Source organism: Typopeltis vanoorti, chromosome 13 (assembly GCF_054136105.1).
Source record: "Typopeltis vanoorti isolate ZY-2024b chromosome 13, IOZ_Tvanoo_1.0, whole genome shotgun sequence".
Taxonomy (NCBI): domain Eukaryota; kingdom Metazoa; phylum Arthropoda; class Arachnida; order Uropygi; family Thelyphonidae; genus Typopeltis; species Typopeltis vanoorti.
In genome coordinates this window covers 108,398,601-108,418,722 of record NC_143561.1, presented here as the reverse complement: position 1 = coordinate 108,418,722, position 20,122 = coordinate 108,398,601, and the positions used below count along the sequence as shown (strand labels likewise).

At 36.1% G+C, this 20,122-nt stretch overlaps 1 protein-coding gene across 1 annotated transcript; it reads right to left on the bottom strand.

Annotated features, from left to right (window-relative positions):
* Positions 1-6,606: 6,606 nt before the first annotated feature.
* Positions 6,607-13,129, bottom strand: LOC150100461 (uncharacterized). The gene is made up of 3 exons (XM_090403109.1): positions 13,064-13,129; positions 10,114-10,285; positions 6,607-7,280 (listed from the first exon to the last, which is right to left on the bottom strand). Exons 1-3 carry the CDS (start codon positions 13,067-13,069, stop codon positions 6,937-6,939), a joined length of 522 nt encoding a protein of 173 aa, XP_090259235.1. The 5' UTR covers positions 13,070-13,129; the 3' UTR covers positions 6,607-6,936.
* Positions 13,130-20,122: the final 6,993 nt, after the last annotated feature.

The following is a 20,122-nucleotide window of genomic DNA, read 5'->3' as shown; positions in this document are numbered from 1 at the left end:
GCTGGTTGGATAATAAAAGACCTGAATTCTCAGATGCAACGCAAAGAATTTTTATGAGGGAATTCATTTGAACGTGTCTAATTCCAAGTTGGTAGAATTATTACCCATTCAGGATAGTTGAGGTTTTTTTTTTTTTTTGAAATAAGTCAGCAGACATCAGTATGCTTCCAAGCATTCCAAAAACGAGAGCAAGAAGGACCCCGTACACCAGAAGTTACAAAACATAAACACATTTAGGTTCCTCGCAGAACACATCGCATTCATAAACTGAACAAAATTAGCTTGTTTTGTTCAAAAGACCTGCTTGATGCTTTATGCGTACAAAATTAGCCGATCTTGGAATATTGTTGTCGCGTTCAGGGTGGCGCAACCAAAACTTCCTCAAGATTCTAGATTATATACACAAAGGACAATTCGCTTAAAAGATAACCCTTCTGAGATAGACTTCCTTCAATAACTTTCTCTCTCTCTCTCTCTCTCTCTCTTTCTCTCACACACACACACACACAATGCCTTTTTTTTGTAGATAATTTCATTGGCGCTGTTCTACTGATCATGGCAACCATTATTCTATAATAAATTCAGTTTATGAATTCAGTTTATTGAATATATATAAATTTATTCAATTTATATATTTGCTCACACTTTATCCAAGTGTGAGCAAACAAAGTTTGCGCCTGAAAATCTCTTCAGGACTGAATATGTTGTTGTACTTCCTGACTAAGGTAGTTGGTACACACACCAGTGGGTTTCTTCAGTTATTATAGTCTAACCAAGTGGTTAGACTATAATAACGTAACATCATTCTCTAAATCCAGAGTAATTTAATAAAAAAAAAAGGTGTATCACCTTTTGGCAACTCCTATAGGTAAAGATGACCTCACTATTGCGTCTGCCTGGTATCTCCAGAACTGGGCCTGGCTCCCACTGAAGAGACCTCAATAAAGGTCGAAACTAGTCTGGGTAGTGGCCAATCCCTTAATGCATAACCTTATACATATCTGCAAGGACATGTGTTTTGCATCATGGGAGAGATGGGAGATACTGGGATAGGAGTGTGGGTAGCTTGCCCCACTTTTGCTACGAGTTGCCTGGTGTTGTACTACTTACCAAGGTAAGATAGTACCACACCATATGCAGTTTTGAAGATATTTTTAGGCGCAAACTTTGTTTGCTCACACTTGGATAAACGATTAAACTAAATTTATTATAGTCTATCCAAGTGAAAAATAAATTTTCAGCAACTATTATTCCTTCGTTTTCTCTTAATCACGTAAGAACACCAGCAGGATCGGATTTATCTTCTTCCTTCATTCCATCTAGGTCTGTTCTTTGGAGCAGCCTTCAATATATAATTTTTCCAAATTAATAGAACTTCAGAATTGCAAAAAAAAGAAAAAAAAATAGAAGAAGAAAGAAACATGTTAAAAAATTCCTTCTTTGTCCTTCACTACTTTATCCCCCTCCTTCACACTGCGTGTTGTGTTATCCGTTTTATGACCTCTAGTGTACGGGGTCCTTCTTCCTTTCCTTTCTTATTCCTCGCGTTATATGCTGTGCTTCGTGCAGGGTCAGCTATTTTACATGATGCGATTTAAGTGATTCCAACGGGCTTGTCCCAGAGACTGACGTTGGAGAAAAATTTATTTATATTTGAAGATTTGTGTGTGCGTTCATGAAGCGGGTTTGCCTGTTTTGAGAGATGAAAAAACTGAATTTCCTGATAAACCATCTACATCTGTAAGAGATCTGCTAACTCACCTTTAGTCGAAAGAGACCAGGTAAACGTTCCTCATTTCATGGAGGGGAATGCAACCCAGGTCTTTTCAGGTCTATACTTATTAAGCTAAGGAGGCGTGCACTACTGTACTGGGTCAATAAAGATAAATATGGGATGCATAATGTTGAAAACCCTCTACATCTGTGTGAAACCAGGTAACTCACCTTTAGTCGAAAGAGACCAGGTAAAGGTTTCTCACGTCATGGACGGGAATGCAACCCAGGTCTCTTCAGGTCTATACTAATTAAGCTAACGAGGCGCCCACTAGTGTACGGGGTCAATAAAAATAAATAAGGTATTATAATTCTAAAATCAATGGAGATGCGTAATGGGCACTGGAATGAAGTTTCTATGTTTCAAAGTAAGTAATTGTTTGAATTGTTAGAAGCATACTCTGAGGTCTGTTAATCTCATCTAAAAAAACCCTCAACATTCTTAAAAGGGTAATAATCCTGCTAACTTCGAATTAGACCCTTTAGAATGAATTCCCTAATAAAAATTCCTTGCGTTGCATCTGAGAATTCAGGTCTTTTATTATCCAACCAGGAGATGTCGCATCTTATCGTATCGTGCTTCTATCTGCATACAGAGCACCCAGTATGGCGAAATACAAGTGGAATAGTCTGCTTGAGTAGGACACCAGATGTCACTGATCAACTATTTCGGATCATTTCGGTACTGAGGATGGCAAAATTTAATTATAAATGTGTGTTAATGAGGCACATTGGGATCGGAGTTAGCCATACGCAAACGAATAGAACGTAAAAGAACACACGTGTTACAATAAAAACGAGAGCAAAAGTTCACCCACATCATATAATTCTCGACACATGAACCAAATATGCAACCACGTGCAATCAAGATAAAGTTCATTGTTCCCATTTGTTTGTTTGTTTTATGATTCGGGTATTTTTTTATCAGATAAAAATGCCTATTGACTGCACAACACAAGGAATTATTACGAACGCCCACACTTATGAAGTTTATTTCTATTCCTTGTATTATGTTTTGTAACTTCCGTTTTTCGTTGTAAAGGGAAGAACGGATAGTATAAGATAAACTGGATTCTAACTTCCTGTATCGGAGGAAAATATAGTAAAAGAAAGCTGGCATTGTCGCCCTAAAGTTCCGTCTCCTGACTACACCTAACCCTCTAAATTTGACTTAAGTTCTATTTTTTATTCTTTATTATTCAGTATGACAGCTGATTAAATTATTTTACCTTGTGTTTTTTTTTTCTATGGAGAATAAATACGTTTTAAATTTTAATTCCATCCATATATATATATATATATATATATATATTTCGGAAATCATCAGCCGCCGCATTGTCATTCCTTCCCTTGGTAATGTTCCATACCGGTCCTCTTCAGGTACTCATATCGTATGCTTTTATGGAGGCGTCAACTCTCTGAAGACTCCAGATATCTCATCCATCAATCCATCGATCTCATTGATGGTCTACCTCTTCCATTTTTCCCAGGAACTTTATCTTCTGTTACTGGTTTGAGAAGTCCCCCTTCCATCCTTTCAATGTGTCAAAATTATTTTAACTATTTTCTGTCAATATCCTTAAGGAAACTTAACGTTCAGCCGATCTTTTCTAACTCATCATGCCATCCTCAGCAGCCTTTTGTAACACTACATCTCAAAACCAGCTATCGTTTTTCTCTCAGACTTCTTTAGGTTCCATAAGTCGCTGTTGGAAATGCAGCTGCATCCAGAATTGATTCTGTGGAAATAGATCGATTCTTCCAGATTTTAGATGATACTTTACAGCGAGCATGCTTGTGACGCTGTTACTCTGTTATTGAGATAATAAACGGATGTTTGTTTAGTAAACTTAGTAAACGTTAGGGTAGATTAAATGTTACATGTGGTTGAACAAACAATTTTACTTCACAAAATACATATTAAAAAATAATATGTATTCTATTAACATTGTTTCCTTAAATACTCAGAATGGAACCAGTTGGGTTCCATTTCATTCTGAGATGAGATGAGATGATATAAGATGCTATTATTTTTGTACGTTTTCGTAGAAGTGGTAGAAGGTTTTTATTTAATGATCGACAGCTGAAGATAGTAATTGTGTTTCATCATATCTGTGCTGGAGATTCCAGTAGTATCCTTCGCTGTGTGTTTGTGTGCTTTCAGGTACTAGACGTCCATAATTACATGCGATGATTGTTTTGTTAACAGGTCAAGTAAGACGTGTGTATTCCAATATATCTGGGGTGTTGTAGAAGAGACAATCCCACTCTCTCAGTCAACATTTGTGGAGCATAGCTGGAATATGCACGATGTAATGCCGTAGCCTCCACTGTATGTTTGTATTTGGTCTGATGCGCTGTTTTGTACAGCAGATCCTATAGAAATCTCATTAGTGTATAGGTATGAAGAAAAGGATGAAAATGTGGATATGGATGCATATGTCTGCACCAACAATAACTGGTATATTTTCTTGAAGTTGCAAAGCAAATGTGGTACATAGACGCAAGAAGACACAAACTAATATGACCTCATTCCTGTCCAGTTCCATCCAAGATACAAATATTAGATTTATTGCAAATAACAGAGCTGTCCATAACTGAGTGAGATAATCCAGTCAGAGGGTGATAAGATCTATACTTTTGTAAGTGATGGTGCATTGACCACTTCCTACAAATTGCGGATATCGAGTTTATTTTGGTTAATTCTTTCAGAATGCCTGCCTGTAAGATTATTTGTAAAAATATATTTCACTTGAAGGATTTTTGAAGAACCTAAGTGATGGTTCTGACAGTAGTGAGTGAAGTAATTTAATTTTTAACTGGAACAGCTAGACGCTGGTTTTTCCTTGTTATTGAGTAAATTTCTATATTACTTTCAATAATTGCAAATGTCTCTTATTTCTTGGCTGTTGAGAAATAAATCATCTTAATACAAAGTTCTGATTGATCTTGTTACATAGATAAGTCTAGTATTGTCTTAAAGTTTCATTGCTTGAAAATGTATTGCTCATATTTTAACATAATCCAGCACATACTGAAATGAATTTTTCTAACATTGCAGATTTTAGTGGCTTGTTTCATGGGCATCGTTATGCTCAGTGAACAAGATAAGGTGGCAGAAAAGAGATGTAAAGAAATGGATGGATGCTGTTGAAAAAAAGTAGGAACTGCTACGTCTGTGTTATAGTTAGCGGTACGTATTTCTTTTTTCTCCTTGTAAAACCTAAAATTATATATACATATAAAAAACCCGGAACTCAAGGAAAACCATTTCTCTCATCCCTCTCTCTTTGTACATGATAAATATTTATTTCATAATGTACAGTACATTATACACAGAAATCAGAATTTAAAGATTTTCTATGACTTTATTAGTGAGGAAGTGAGATCTGGTAGTCTTTTTCTTCTCAGAAAATAAACTCCCCCTCAAAATTAGTCTTCAGATAAAACAGTTACTGAAAGATTTTAAAAGAAATAAATATCCTATGAAACATTATTTGCTGAAAATGTCTTAAGAATTTGCATTTTTTTAGTTGCAGGAGAAAACTATATTTCTAAACCTGTGGATACTTTAGAAGTTGCTTATGCATGTTTTAAAGGGATGGAGTGCAGAGATGGCGTATGTCGTAGAAAGCCACGTGAATAAAAGCCAAAAGATAAAGAAACAGACTTCCTATTAGGACTAGGGTTAAATAACCCCACATTTATTCTTATATCAATTAAAATATTGAATTATGTTAAACTGATAAATGTTAATAAACAGATTAACTGAAAATGTCTTTCTTATATGGTTTTGCACACACATGCAATTCAGTCATAGCATAGCTTGGGTTTAGTCGGTATAATTCAACATAACTGCAAATTGATTCAAGTCGAATTTACTAAGTAATACTTATAGATCAAGCCTAATCGCCAATTCTTTAGAATAACTGTTAATATATGTCATATAATTGTATGTTCCTTCACATGATTGTTGTTTTTGCTTTAATAATTGACTTAAGTATATTGTGCATACTGGGTTTAATCTGGAAATTATGATTTAATATATTAAATACTTAACAATTATTATTATTATTATTATTACGTGACACCTCCAGGGACTCCAAGGACTCATCGGGAGGGCACACTACTTCGCTAAATACATCGTGCCCTCTCCAGTACTACTTAATTCTCCAACTAAGACATTACTATCATCAACGCCATCTATCGTCCATCATCATCACCAACAACATATTTTTTGTCTGCAAATTGCACGTGTTCTGATGGCCGATTTGTCTGCATGCGGGATAAAAAAAACCTAAGTTTCCGGGAGAAAAAACCCTGCTGACGAGAAGAATCCTTATATGGGTTTTTTCAGTTGAAGGTGAGTTAGCCATCTCATATGGTGGTAGCAGATTTTTTCTGCAGGAAACTCGGGCTTTTTATACTACGTACAATGTATTTCTAAAGTTTTAAAAGCATATAAAACTTATTGTATTGTATTATTTATTTTTATTTATAGTAATAGTAATAGTAGTGGTAGTAGCAGTAGTAATAAACCAAGTCAAGAAATGCAATGCCGCTAGTATACTAAAAAAACCTGTTTCCCTTCGCACAAAGTGTAGTCCCATGTGTTCCACTTTCTTTATCTTCATTATATTAATTGCTGTTGATTTCGAAATAAAAATGAAGTTAAAAAAGTTTAATCTGTTTGAACATGTTTGCAATCAAGTAAGACATACCAGATGTCTATTTCTCAGTTAAAAGGATTCATTTCACAAGAATGTTTACAATTAATTGGAATCTATTAAAAACAGAAGAATACGATTAAATACACCCCATTTCCATAAGATGAAAGCCAGCAATACAGTACTTTATTTCACAAAGTAAAATCATTTTTGAAGCAAGTAAATACCTAAATATTCAACAAGGTTCAGTGTTCTGCTATTTTTGCTTCTTGCGATAGAACTAGTTATCATTCTTCGCCATTGATATCCATGGCACAAGAATTACTTGTCATGATGATGATGATTTGCAAATCCTATTTTCACAGTACAGAGAAGGTTGACAAATATAAATCAACCCTCCTCGCAATCCAAATCCAGAATCTTCACGTCGGACACGACCACTCTCATTACCACCACTGTTCCCTTCTCCAGCACCAACCGTGACTGTTTCACCAGCTCAGCCTCCCTGAGTTACATTCCCACCGCCCTCAGTTACACCACCGACAGTTACACCACCGCCAGTTACATTACCACTATTCCCACCGCCCTCAGTTACACCGCCGCCAGTTACATTACCACGATTCCCACCGCCCTCAGTTACACCGCCGCCACGTATGCGGCCGCCAGCACCACCATAAGGACCACGACGGCGATCACCAGAATCCCCACGTATGCGGCCGCCAGCACCTCCATAAGTCCTGCGAACGCGGCCATGAGCACCACCACTTTCAAAGCCATCGTCCGGCTCTCCTCCATCTCCTGCTTGGTTTTGAAATGTACTATTACATATCCTTCCTTCATCTAAAAGAAAAAACAAATGCTATAGTTAGCTATCCACCCATCAGTAATAAAGTAAATAAGCTGTCATCAGCTCACAAGTTATTTAAACATGCATTACATAAATTATTCTTAATAAGAAAAAAAAAATAGAACCTTTACATATTCTGTTTAAATTCTAGAGAATGTTATACGGGCAATTCTTTTTTTTTTTTTCGTTTCTGATTCTGTTGTTATTATGGGACTGATAAAAACTTCCCCACATCTTAATTTAAAACAGTTAGGTAAAGACAGTGGAAAAGCGAAACAAATTTGACAAAGATTTCTGTCATTACATGATTTTTCACATAATTTACGGATATTCCTACTTTTAGTCGAATCGGTTTTGGGTGATAATTGTTAATTAAAATAAATTCGTGATCGTTGAAACCCTTCATTTTAGGTTCAAGTTAATATAATCTTTATAATCTTAGGGTTTATAATCTTTCGTGCGTTCTCAAAGAATCTTTTGGCTTAGACGACATGTCTAGACAAATGCAAAGTAAGGTAGGTACGTGTTTACACACTGCAGATTTAATAGCAATTAGAAATAAATCATTGCACAAAAGCTATCTTTAGCTTTATGGATGACTTTATCCTTCAACAGCTTATTCTTGAGGCTGTTCCCAGTTAAGCATGTCAGACAGATTAACCTTTGAAAATAATCTTCTAGCCCTCTTAAAGAATACTAATCTTCCAGGAATTGTTGATATGATCTCTCCCAACATCGTTGGAAGTAGATATCCCAACAGGCTACTACTGATTTTTCCGATAGCAGCCTACAGAAGTAGCCATCAAAATTGCTTCGACTGTAGATTCAAAGTGATTTTGATGGCCAGTACCATAGGAATTAAATCAACAAATTTGATGTGTCACAAGAAACCTGAAGGACTCTAGAGTTATTCGTAGGTTTTTCTTTTTATAGCTAGACGATTAAAGATGTATACCAAAGCTGATATCGGACATTTATGAAACTGAACTAATCAATATATTTTTATTATTATTATTATTATATGAGACCCCACGCAATCAAGGACTCCATGAGGGAGGCTAAACATCACCGGAACCACAATCGATGCACTTATCACTTCAAGAGTCAAACTATTCCGCTCGCTCAATACATATTTTTCACAGCATAGTTCAGAAGTCTTGGACATAGGGATGAATTCCAGATGATTGGAGTAGAACTCTTATAGTACTCATATATAAAAAAGGGAAATAAAGGTGAATGTGAGAATTACAGAGATATTTCCCTACTCAGTGTTCCTGGTAAGATTTATGAAAGTATACTTGAGAAATGGCTGAGAAGGAATTTGGAAGGGAAACTTGGTGAAGAACAAGCTGGATTCAGGCCAAACAGAGGCTGTCAGGATCGGATTTTCACTTTACGACAGATAGCTGAGAAATCGTGGGAACATAACAGATCTATATTTAAGTTTTGTAAATCTGGAAAAGGCATATGACAAGGTATCAAGAGGGAAGCTATTCAAAATGTTACAGTTATATGGTGTCAATGGAGCATTATATCAAGCAATACTTAGTCTTTATTTGAGTTGTAATTCGACAGTTATAATTGAAGGAAGTACAGGAAGATAGCTTAATGGTAAATCTAGTGTTAAACAAGGATGTACATTATTATCCCCTCTGTTATTCATTATCTACATGGATCACATTATGAAGGAAAGTGGTATTAAACCTGATATCAAAATTGGAGATGTTGATGTCAGCTCTTTGCTTTATGCGGATGATGTTATACTTCTAAAGAAATCTGCTACGAGTCTGCAAGATTCCCTGACTAAATTGAATAACTGTTGTAATAGCTATGGTCTGAAGGTCAGCATTAAAAAGACAAAGACAATGAAACTAGGCAGAAGCATTGAAAATATCAACTGCACTGTGAATGGAGAATCTATAGAACAAGTAAAACATTTCAGCTACTTAGGCACGATTTTTAGCGAAGATGGTAAATTAAACATGGAAATAGACAACAGAATCAACAAAGCTGGTATGGTGGGAAGTCAACTGAATAAATTCATATGGAATAAGAGAGAAATTAGTCGGAACACTAAATTAGCTGTATACAAGACGGTGTTCAAACCAGTTTTAACTTATGGATCTGAGAGCTGGGCCAGAAGTAAAACACTTGACCAAAGACTAGAGACCGCAGATATTAGAGTCCTGAGAAAGATTAGAGTTGTGAACAGATGGCATCAATGGCAATATCATATTAAAAACGAGGATATTAGGAAAGAACTTGACATTGTCAGCATCAAGGAATGCGTTAGCAGAGCTAATATCATGTGGTATTAAAAGGAATGGGAGAGGAAAGATTAGCGAAACAAGTGTTTTCTGCCAGTTTGGCAGAAAAAAGGCCCAGAGAAAGACCATGATAATAGGTGGATTAATTAGAAGATAGACATATAAGATCTGATAACGTTGGAGTCTTGATAGGTAACAGTCTGATTTGGAGGAAAATTGTAGATAGGAAGTGAGCAATGATGTAAATTTTTCATGTAGTACTACCATATCCTATAAACCCCTTGAGGGTACATGGCAGGAATTTGATGATGATGATGATGATGATGACGATTTGTCAATATAGTTTTGTGATAGTTCAAACTAAGATTCAAGTGCCAATATCTCAGTAACCGTTGAAAATGGAATCCATGAGAGTTTGAATGGAACTAGTCTAAGGAGCATTATCTCGAAGTATGGATATCAAGTCGCACTGTTCACCACGAATAAACTAATTCTAGTTTGATATTTTTTGTGAACTCCAACAAATAAAAAATTGTCAAAGGAGAATAGCAAATATTACTTGATGTTATTATGCACGTAAAGCATCCATTAGTTTCTCTAGTTAATACTCCACCACGCGCAATGCATGTGCTGTTATCTACGGTGCAATTTCTTCCATTAGATGGTCTTCTGGTGATTTGGCACTCGACCAGGCACAACGACAATCCTAACACCATACAGACAGTGAAAACCTGCAATGATAAACAACGCACTCATTTCTGTGTGGTAGATTATCTAAATTTATTAGTATTATCTACTATGATGTAGCAATTCAAAGAATCAATGGAAGTAAAAAATAATATAAAATAAAACCAATAAAACAATTCTGTTTAAACAAAAGATAAACGCAATCCTTTAACGTCTTTTTATTCCCCAAACGGAGCAGGCGAAGCTCTCTTAGCTCTAACTTTTTAAAGAAAGTGTGTAGGCCGTCTTCATTGTGAGTGAGTTCAAGGTATAAATCAATCAAAGCTTTTCAAGACAGAAATACAGAGGAGAGTAGACACTTGCCGCAGTGGCGTAGCGAGGGGGGGGGGGTCCGCTTCGGGTGGCACTTTTCACGTGAGACACAATTTTATTTTTCGACGATTCTTCTATTTATGTTAACTTAGTAATTTTATTACTTAATTAATAATTAGTTTTCAACAACTATATATACAACTAAAATAAACATGAACATAGTGTTTTAATTTCTTTCCTTACGTCGTTTTGACTTTTTGTAATATTTTTGATGTGTATTGGGAGGGGCGACAAAAGCTCTAGCTACGCCACTGATTTTGTGGTCCTAAACCCAAACACTTATACTCGATATTATTTTCTGTATTTATCATTATGTTTTCCTTTCTTTCTTCAATCTCTCGAATGTATTGCGCTTTATCTTCTTATGATTTTGCTGATTAAATCCTTTAGCTTTAGTTTGTTTTCTTCTCCTCGTTATTGTTTATCTGTTCAACACGTTCGTCACCAAAATGTTCTGGATGTACCATCAGCAAGTTGTTCATTGCCTACAAATAATGAAGACTGCCATACAGTCTCCATTATTTGAAAGCTGCAAATATTGTAAATATATCTAAAAAATAATAGGTAATTCCTTCAGACATAATCGCAACATCTCGTGACCAACCCCTTCCTACAGGTCAAAACATATTCATTAATCAAATTAATATTTTAATATTCGAGGATAACGAGCTGTGATTTTGATAAATTCACATACATTAACCGTATTCTCCAAATGTTTAACAATTATTCATAAATTCCGGAGAATAGGCATAATCTCCTATTTCAAATTCTCCGTACCTTATTCTCTGTATCACATTTTCAGAAACATTTTGGTTTCATAATAGACTGAATGTGTGCATTTGCGCATGCTCCCAATAGCGAAAATCACTATCCTCAAACTCTTCATTTGAAAAGGCTAAAATTGGTGACATCTTTGTTAAAAGATCTTGTATGCTAAATATTTCTATAAAGGCAGCCTAATATGCATATTCTTACAGATACTTAAATACTGCATACACCTGCAGTTGGTAAACAAATACGTCACATTTGTTTAGCCAATGAAATTCAAACGAATTTGCAGTTCTTTTGTGCTTTACTTTCAACAGTCAAATTTTGAAGATTTAACGCACTAAAAGTGCTAATATAATGTTTATCATATTGTTGCCCTTTGCGTAGCTACGAAAATCTGTTACTGTTTGCACGAGTTCAAGAGATTGTTCTGTCCTACAGTAGATACTAGAAACATATATGGCTCTGCAACTTGTGACGTCAGCGTCCACTTATTTTCGTTTTTATAACACAGTATATTCAAAAATTATTGACTGTAAAAATTCTGAAAGTAAAAAAATTTGTGCACGCACAGTTTCTAGGCGCGTGAGCTGCTTTTTTGACCAGTGTGAGCCGTAAGCTTGCCACGGTGCACAGAAGAGAACATTGGTCACGTGGCCAACCAGGCTGGCATAATCGATTGCATATAATAGCGTTTGAAGATATTCGGATATGAGCTTTCAATTTTGTAAAAATTTTACCAGTCAGTGCCTTTTTTTAATTCTTTGTCCATGCATGTAATAGTTTAATAACGTTTTCAAGCAGTTATACATGTGAGTAAATGACATGAGCATTTATTTATGTCAGATACGAAAACGTTATTCTGAATAGCTTAGATCAATGGTTCTTAACCGGTGTTTCCCGGAACACTGGTGTTCCGCGGAAGGTGAATAGGTGTTCCGCGAGAAGTTCTGGAATTTGTCATTTTTAAATTAATTTTTCAGCACAAATTAATTTAATGACGGTTTAATTATTGTTTAATTAATTACTCATCAATAATTAATTATCACTTATTGATTAATAATAAAAAATCAGCTAAATTAACAATTAACTATTAATTTATATACATTACAAAATAACCAAGGTGTTCCATCAAAATTTCAGGATTGATTTGTGAAGTGTTCCGTAGTCGAAAAAAGTTTGAGAAACACTGGCTTAGATTAATGGAATATGCTAACCAGTTTGGGCATCGATCTACACCATTCAAGGTTTTTCCATTTAGGCCATATTTTCGGATAATTACTGTAGTATTAACTAGTGTAGTACTTCTTACTTCATGTGTTATCTTTGTTTTTAACAAGTGTTGTTACGGTAAGCTTAGCCTGCGGCGTATCACAGTGTTCGATACACCTCCGTCACTAAATTTAATACTTTTAACCTAATTTTAACCAGAGCAAGAAATTCTCTTACTCTGCAATTTATCTAGCATTATTAACAATAAAATAAAATAATAGTTATAAAAAGTTTATAATTCTCAGCAAAACAAGAAAACTGCGCATCAGTTGATTAACGAGAGCATCATGTCGCTAAAACCATCGTGTGAAGCAATGCAACGTCGTATAAATGAGTATTGGTTATAACTGAAAAGCTGTCAAATGGGGGAATATTAGTGTGCTCTAACGATAAAACTGAAAGTTACTTACCTTCATTGTAACCCTAATGAAAAATGCTGGTTTTTCAAGTCTGCTGCCGTTTCCAGACAAAGTAGAAATCCGATTGTTTATGTCAACTCGTTTATAACAGCCAATCAGGATGTGATGAGTAATACATTCAATGATTCATTTTTGATGGTCTGTTATTTTCAATTCATATTTTATCATGCATTACGTATCAGGTTGATATTGAGTCATCGATAAAAGATATTGAAGCGAAAAGCATAATAACGTTGAATGAGTGAGAACTTACGTCACAAGGTAGTCCTACTTACTGTGTATTGTTATCAAGGGTTTCCTGCATATTTGTTTCTCAATACTGGATGCATACATGGCCACCTGAAATGGCGTCCAGTATTTACTAAATGAATGAAATATGGTTGGTATTTAAGGTTAACGTTTGTAATTTTTAACTATCTCTATTGTATAGAACGATCCGGTACGGCGTGCTGACACCTCTTTGAACAGTGACGTATGATTGTGGACGTTTCGAAATGTGTAATATTTAACATGTTTACCTCGTATGCAAATAAGCTTCGTTAAGTAACGAAATTTACATTTTTCACTACGTCTAATTATTAAGCTATTTGCTAAGATAGCAAATATCTTAATAATCTCCTCAAACTTTTTTATATTTGCTATATATTTTTAATGAAAATTATCGTATAATTTTGGTTATTTTTATCTACTTGTAAAATAAATTTATGCTTGGCAAACGGTGTGTAATATACTTGATTTGCCGAACTTATTCAAAAAAAAAAAAAAATCACTCAAATATCATCTACAAAAATAAAAATCAATAAATAATGTTTTAACTTTATTTTCATATTATTTTAATTTTCAATTTTTCCTGCTAGAAAATTGTTTTGCAAACATAAGTACGTATAAGCAACTTAAAAATACTGCGCTGGCAATTTTTTAACGTAATATATTTTACGGTATTAATTATAAACCTCCACTTGTTTGCTTAAAATGAGATGGGGAGTCTCATTTCAGGTTACTATCCATAATGACAGTGAAATATCATTAAATAATAAAGTACCGATTGAAGTTTTGGGGTCAGTGGTGTTATTTTTAAGGCCATTATTGCTTAACCACTTATGCAATTTCAAAATACATTTAGGATCGATCCAATTTTCTAAATACTCAAGGATCTCCTCAATAAAAAACGATATATTAATAATCCCGTTTCACATATATATTCCTGTTTTGGATAGATGATTTTCCAATTCTTCTTCTTTTTACATGCATTACACTCCAAACTGTTCTAAACTTGCAACATATTAGTGCTACGGGTGAGTTTAGGACTGCAATAGAATCATTTTATTCTAAGAACCAAACATGGTATTGTACAAGCCACTTCAGGCCTCCAATAAGCAGGGTTGTGGGAAGATACCGAGCCTCATAAATCGACTGCCAATTGAATATTCACACAGATATAGATTCCAACCCTCACTCCTAATTTCTTTTTTTTTTTTTGTCATTTTCTCGATTTGTTATTTCATTCTTTATCCGATCTTATCTAATACAATTTTCTTCTTCTTCCCTTACGTATTGGGCCTAGTGGCCGGTTACGATTCGAAACCCGAAATTCCACTGAATAGATCGGTCAATCCTATTCCAGGAGTATCCTATGTCTGTAGATGCGTATGTTCACGGGCCGGTTTGTCTGTTCTGGGGGACGAATAACCCGAGTTTCTGAGCGAAAAAAAAAACCCCACCTCCTTATGAGACCGGCTAACTCACCTTTCGTCGAAAGAGACCAGATAAAGGTTCCTCACGTCACTGAGGGAAATTGAACCCAGGTCTTTTCGAGCAAAGGGCTTCGCTTATACTGACTGACCTACGGAGGCTCTCATCTTCTTTTAATACTATTAAACAGTGGAAAGACCGCTATGACCTTATCAAACTTGAACGTTGCTCCCTTACTAGAGTGTTTATTCAGTGATCTTCATGTTGTCGCACGCACAGCATGACGCCTGGCATTTTTAATGTTGTTCGCTGGCCTATTTGGCCAAGACCAGAGTGAAAAAACCTTGCTGTTTTTACAGTAAATGATTTTCGTCGCACTGCGTGCAACCATTCTGTTTAACAGAGGGCTCAAGTGACTTCAAGTAACGTGTTTGGTCTCTAAAGTAGAGTAACCGAATTCTCCGCTCTCTTAATCCACCCCACCGTACTAAACGTACGAAAGATAAATGTCGCTTGGTTTTTTTTTATTTTTATTTGTGGCTGTTTATTTTTATCCTTCGTTACTGATGTATTTCTGCCTACGCACGAGAATACACAGAAAAAACGACCGCCATCTCGTGTTATTAAACCTAACTAATATTATTATTTGTCGTTAGGTTGATTTATTATTATTATTATTATTATTATTATTATTATTATTATTATTATTATTATTATTAAACAAGACATCTTAGAGTCTTGTTTCCCAGCATCCCAGATGAGTCAAGACTCATCTGGGATGCTGGGTTAATCATCTTAGATTCTTTTATTTAAAATAAAGAGCCAATAGGCTTCATTTCGACGATGTAAACATTATTTATATTAAGGGGGATATTAAATCCCACATTGTTTTAAACCCGAATAAGAAACACAAAGATCGGAATCAAAGAGTTTCATGCCGAATGTAGTAAACTATAAAAGTATCGGCGACTACTAGCGTACGCTGAAGCACGTAGTACAAACTAGGGCAACTCGCAGCAAAGATGGAGAAAGTTCTGATCGCTATTCTTAGTATTTCACATAATCTAAATTTCTATACCCTTAGTATTATATTTGGTCCAGCTACTCACTGATGAGATTTCAATAAAGATCGAAACCGGTCTGGGAAGTGACCTCCCACCATAACATAATGTATAACATCATACATCTCTTAGTAGATGGGTTTTACATTATGTGAAATACTAAGAATAGCGATCAGAACTTTCTCCACCTTTGCTGCGAGTTGCCCTCGTTTATACTACTTACTTGACCTACGTGCTTTAGCGTACGCTAGTAGTCGCCGATACTTTTATAGTTACTATATTCGGCATGAAACGTTTTGATTCCGATCTTTGAGTTTCTTATTCGGTTTTAAAACAATGTGGGATTTAATATCCCCTTAATTTAAATAATGTTTACATCCCCGAAATGAAGCCTATTGGCTCTTTATTTTAAATAATTTATGGGTGCACCTTTTTGACAACTCGTATAGCAGAGTATATAAGTTCTTTTCGCTATACCCTTAGTATTATTTTTGGCCTATCTACTCACTGATGAGATCTCAATAAGGATCGAAACCGGTGGGGGGGGGGGGCTGGCTCTGCTTGGGGATAGGTTTTTGCCTGTCTCTGAGTGGGGCCACCGCTGAGATTATGGCTCTGATTGGTGGTGGGGTGAGCCTGCCACTGGGTGGAGCCAACGCTGAGAAGTTCTCGGTGGCGGGGTGAGCCTGTCATTGAGTGGAACAACGCGGAGTTGGGCGATCTTTCGGGATCGTCTTATTTTTAGAGCCCCTTTTACTTTTACATTCAATAAAGATCGAAATCGGTCTGGGTAGTGACCTCCCACCATAACATAGCGTATAACATCTCTTAGGAGATGGGTTTTACATTATGTGAAATACTAAGAATAGCGATCAGAACTTTCTCCACCTTTGCTGTGAGTTTCCCTAGTTTGTACTACGTACTTGAATTACGTGCTTTAGCGTACGCTAGTAGTCGCTGATACTTCTATATAGTTACTATATTCGGCATGAAACTTTTTGATTCTGATCTTTGAGTTTCTTATTCGGTTTTAAAACAATGTGGGATTTAATATCCGCTTAATCTTAGATTCTTCTAGCAGAAAATACAAACCTTAAAATATTTCGCATATTTTTTTTCAAACATCACACATAGCTCTTTGTATTATATTTTGTGTTATACGAAGGGTGACTCTGTAAAGTTCTCATAAACACTTAGAACAAAAATGATATTAAAGCAACTGATATAACCCCAAGAAAGAACACGCGAGGATATAAGAACATAAGTTAACTTCATGACTCTGCTACTAGTACGTTCTTTCTTGTGGTTATATCAGTTACTTTAATAGCATTTTTGTGATTATCAGAACTTTCAAGATCCCCCTGCCTCGTATGCCTTCATTTCCTTAAGTATCTTATGAATTGGGTTTCGTTTTATTTATATTTAAGCGATGCCTTCTTAATAACCAGAAGTGCAGTGTTGTCTGCTCCGGTGTATCGGTTATTCTGCTGTCTTGTGTATTACTTTCACGGTGATGAAGAAAGTTGCTAACTGGATTTCTTCACTTTGCAGAGAAAAGGTCGAGGCATTTTTCTTTATCCAGACGTCCACGGATTAGCGCCTCAGTTTCCCGAATGATTTCTTATTAACGGAGCACTCCAGATAAATATGTAGAGCAGTTCGAGTTCGGTCGCAGAAAAGACAATTCTATGAGAAGTCCGGATTCAATTTACGTAGTGGGAAGAGTGTGGGCGAGCGCTCTCCATTTTATGTCTGCATTAAGAATGTTTGGGAAATTATGAGTTGAGTTTGTTTAGTGTTGGTACTAGCATTGTGTTTCCAGTATACTAAGTAATATATGCACTTACACGCGTACTCTTGATCGCTTCAATGTTCTTTTTTGCATTTTGCCGGCCTATTTGGCCGAGTGGTTAGCGTATCCGCTCTCCATCCATACTGCGGGTTCGAATCCCGTCGTGGGCATGGATGTTTGTGAGCATCTGTAAAACAACTAATGGTGGTGGTCGGCGGTAGATGGCGTTGGTGTAGATGGTGAAGGTAGTTGCGTTTGGTGAATCGGTGGAGACGGAGAGTTGTAGAGTAGAAGCCCTCCCTCGATGAGTCTTTGGACTCCCTTGAGGTTTTACGTAATAATAATAATAATTTCAATTTTAGTAGAGCTGTGTTATGAGCTTCGGGATGTTTATGAACCACGTACTTTGTGTATGTTGAACTACCGAATACATGCATTAGACACAACATTGGGACAGCCGACTAAGTAGCGCATTGATCTCCTTTCAGTGAGATTATCTCTTTCATCAGTATTGATTTTACTCCATTAAACGACGTAAGGTGTCCTCAGTTATTTCGGACCAATTATACAGAATAACGTCACGGAGGTCAGCGACCAAGCGAGACATCATCATAGACAGGCGGATATTGCGTTCCACATGATCCCGCAAATATTCGATCCGATTCAAATCAAGATAATTAGGCCTGAGCAAAACCCTTGGATATGCTTTTCGAACCACATCTAGCGTCGACAAAGAGTTCAGATCCATCGGGTTACATTGTCACCATTTAAGACAATACTTAGTCCGAAACAATCCTCAGGTAAGAATTACAGGTTAAAGGGTGTTTAGTGGGAATAAGAAGACCCAGAATTGTCCACGAAAACATACTACTATATCGTCGCCAACCGTCTGTTCACGGCTAACAGGGCGGTCTATTATCAGGCAGGAAAACAGGCCCGGGGTTATAATGGTTTGGCTCATGTTTGCGTAAGTGTATGGATGACAGTTGTTTTGGTGAATAAAGAGCCCTTAATGTTTAATCTCTCTTGGAGGGTTTCTTTTTGCAAGCGGTGTACATGATGCGTTTTGTTTTGTAGCTCGAGAGCTGCTACTTTCTTCAGTTAACGAGTGTGTGGGTGTATCTGAATACAGATTTTGTATCCATTTTGTCTGTCTCTTGTTCCTTTTTGTAATATTATACTATTATTTACTTTATGATCTTTACTCTATTTTTTTCGCTTTACACTTTTACGTAAGTTACTACAGATTATCTCATTTCCAATACCTTGGGAACCTTGGAAAATGTATTTATTTTCCAAGGTTCCCAAGGTATTAGAAATATTTTCCTTGGAAAAATATAATTAGGATTTACCTGCAGAATCTCTCTAGATCTATCTTAAGCTTTATGGACAGTCGTGGCTACTCTTATTTACCTTCGCTCACAGGTTCGTATTTATTTAGAAACAGTGCACTGGATTAAGGATCAGTGAATACACATTCTTTAACATAACAAACATATTTATTAAGCTACGATGCAATTATACAGTATCATAAATGAATTGGAACTTTCTAAAAATTTAAAGCTAAGAATTATAATATCTCAATAATTGTACATACATTAATACATACAGCAATACTATCATTCAAAAATCTATGATCTCATCCCAATACTAATTTGTTTCATGCAATATATATATATATATATATATATATACTTCAATTAACAAGTTTCTCATATCTAAGTCATACAAATTAATCTTCAGCTTCTTAGTCCGGAAAAAACAATCACAATTAAACTTTAAAAGTGTCCCGTGGACTATCAGTCTATCTTCCGTAATGTTAAACAAACACATAAAATTCTACCCACAGTTCTTCTCTGACACATATATCTTAACTGGCTCTTTTATCTCTTTATTGGTTCCACTGACTGCCTTTTCCTTCCTGGGCCTCAACATTCGTGCTGGCTTCATTCCTTTAGCGCCGTCGCATCTTGGAGGATTTCCGGGGCTTTAGGCATGCTACACCGATGCTTTCTAGGTCAGACGACGGCTTTCTGCGTCCGATGCATATGGCAGATTATCTTACTCGCAAGGCATGATGGTCCGGCTTCTCTTCTCCTTGATATCTCCAGGCGCCCACAGCTTCTTTACGGACTTCTAACGGACCCGCGTTCGCGATGCTGGATCGAGACACTACGAGAGGAGACTGCGTTTCTGCATACCTGCATATTTGGAGTTTTTCCTGATCCTTTCTTATTACTTCTCCTCAGGTCCCTGGATTAAGGGTTGAGAACCCCCTAACATTCCCGCGCAAAAGGGGTTTTTTGAAGAGATAATGAGAGAGCACAGAACCCTTGGTTCTGTGATCTCTCATTATCTCTTCCTCCTCAGGACATAAATGACGTTCCTTAGTCGTTGTGATTGTTATTTTTGCTTTAATAATTGGCGATTATAAAATCAAATCCCAAATCATATCTCGTATGAAGGCTATACATTCCTTACATTCCTGCACTGCATAGCAACAAT

Coding starts and splice junctions, on each gene's coding strand:
- LOC150100461 (XM_090403109.1), bottom strand. Junction 7,281..10,113: donor TACGTGCATAATAACATCAA/GTAATATTTGCT, acceptor TTTTTCTTTTAG/ATGAAGGAAGGATATGTAAT.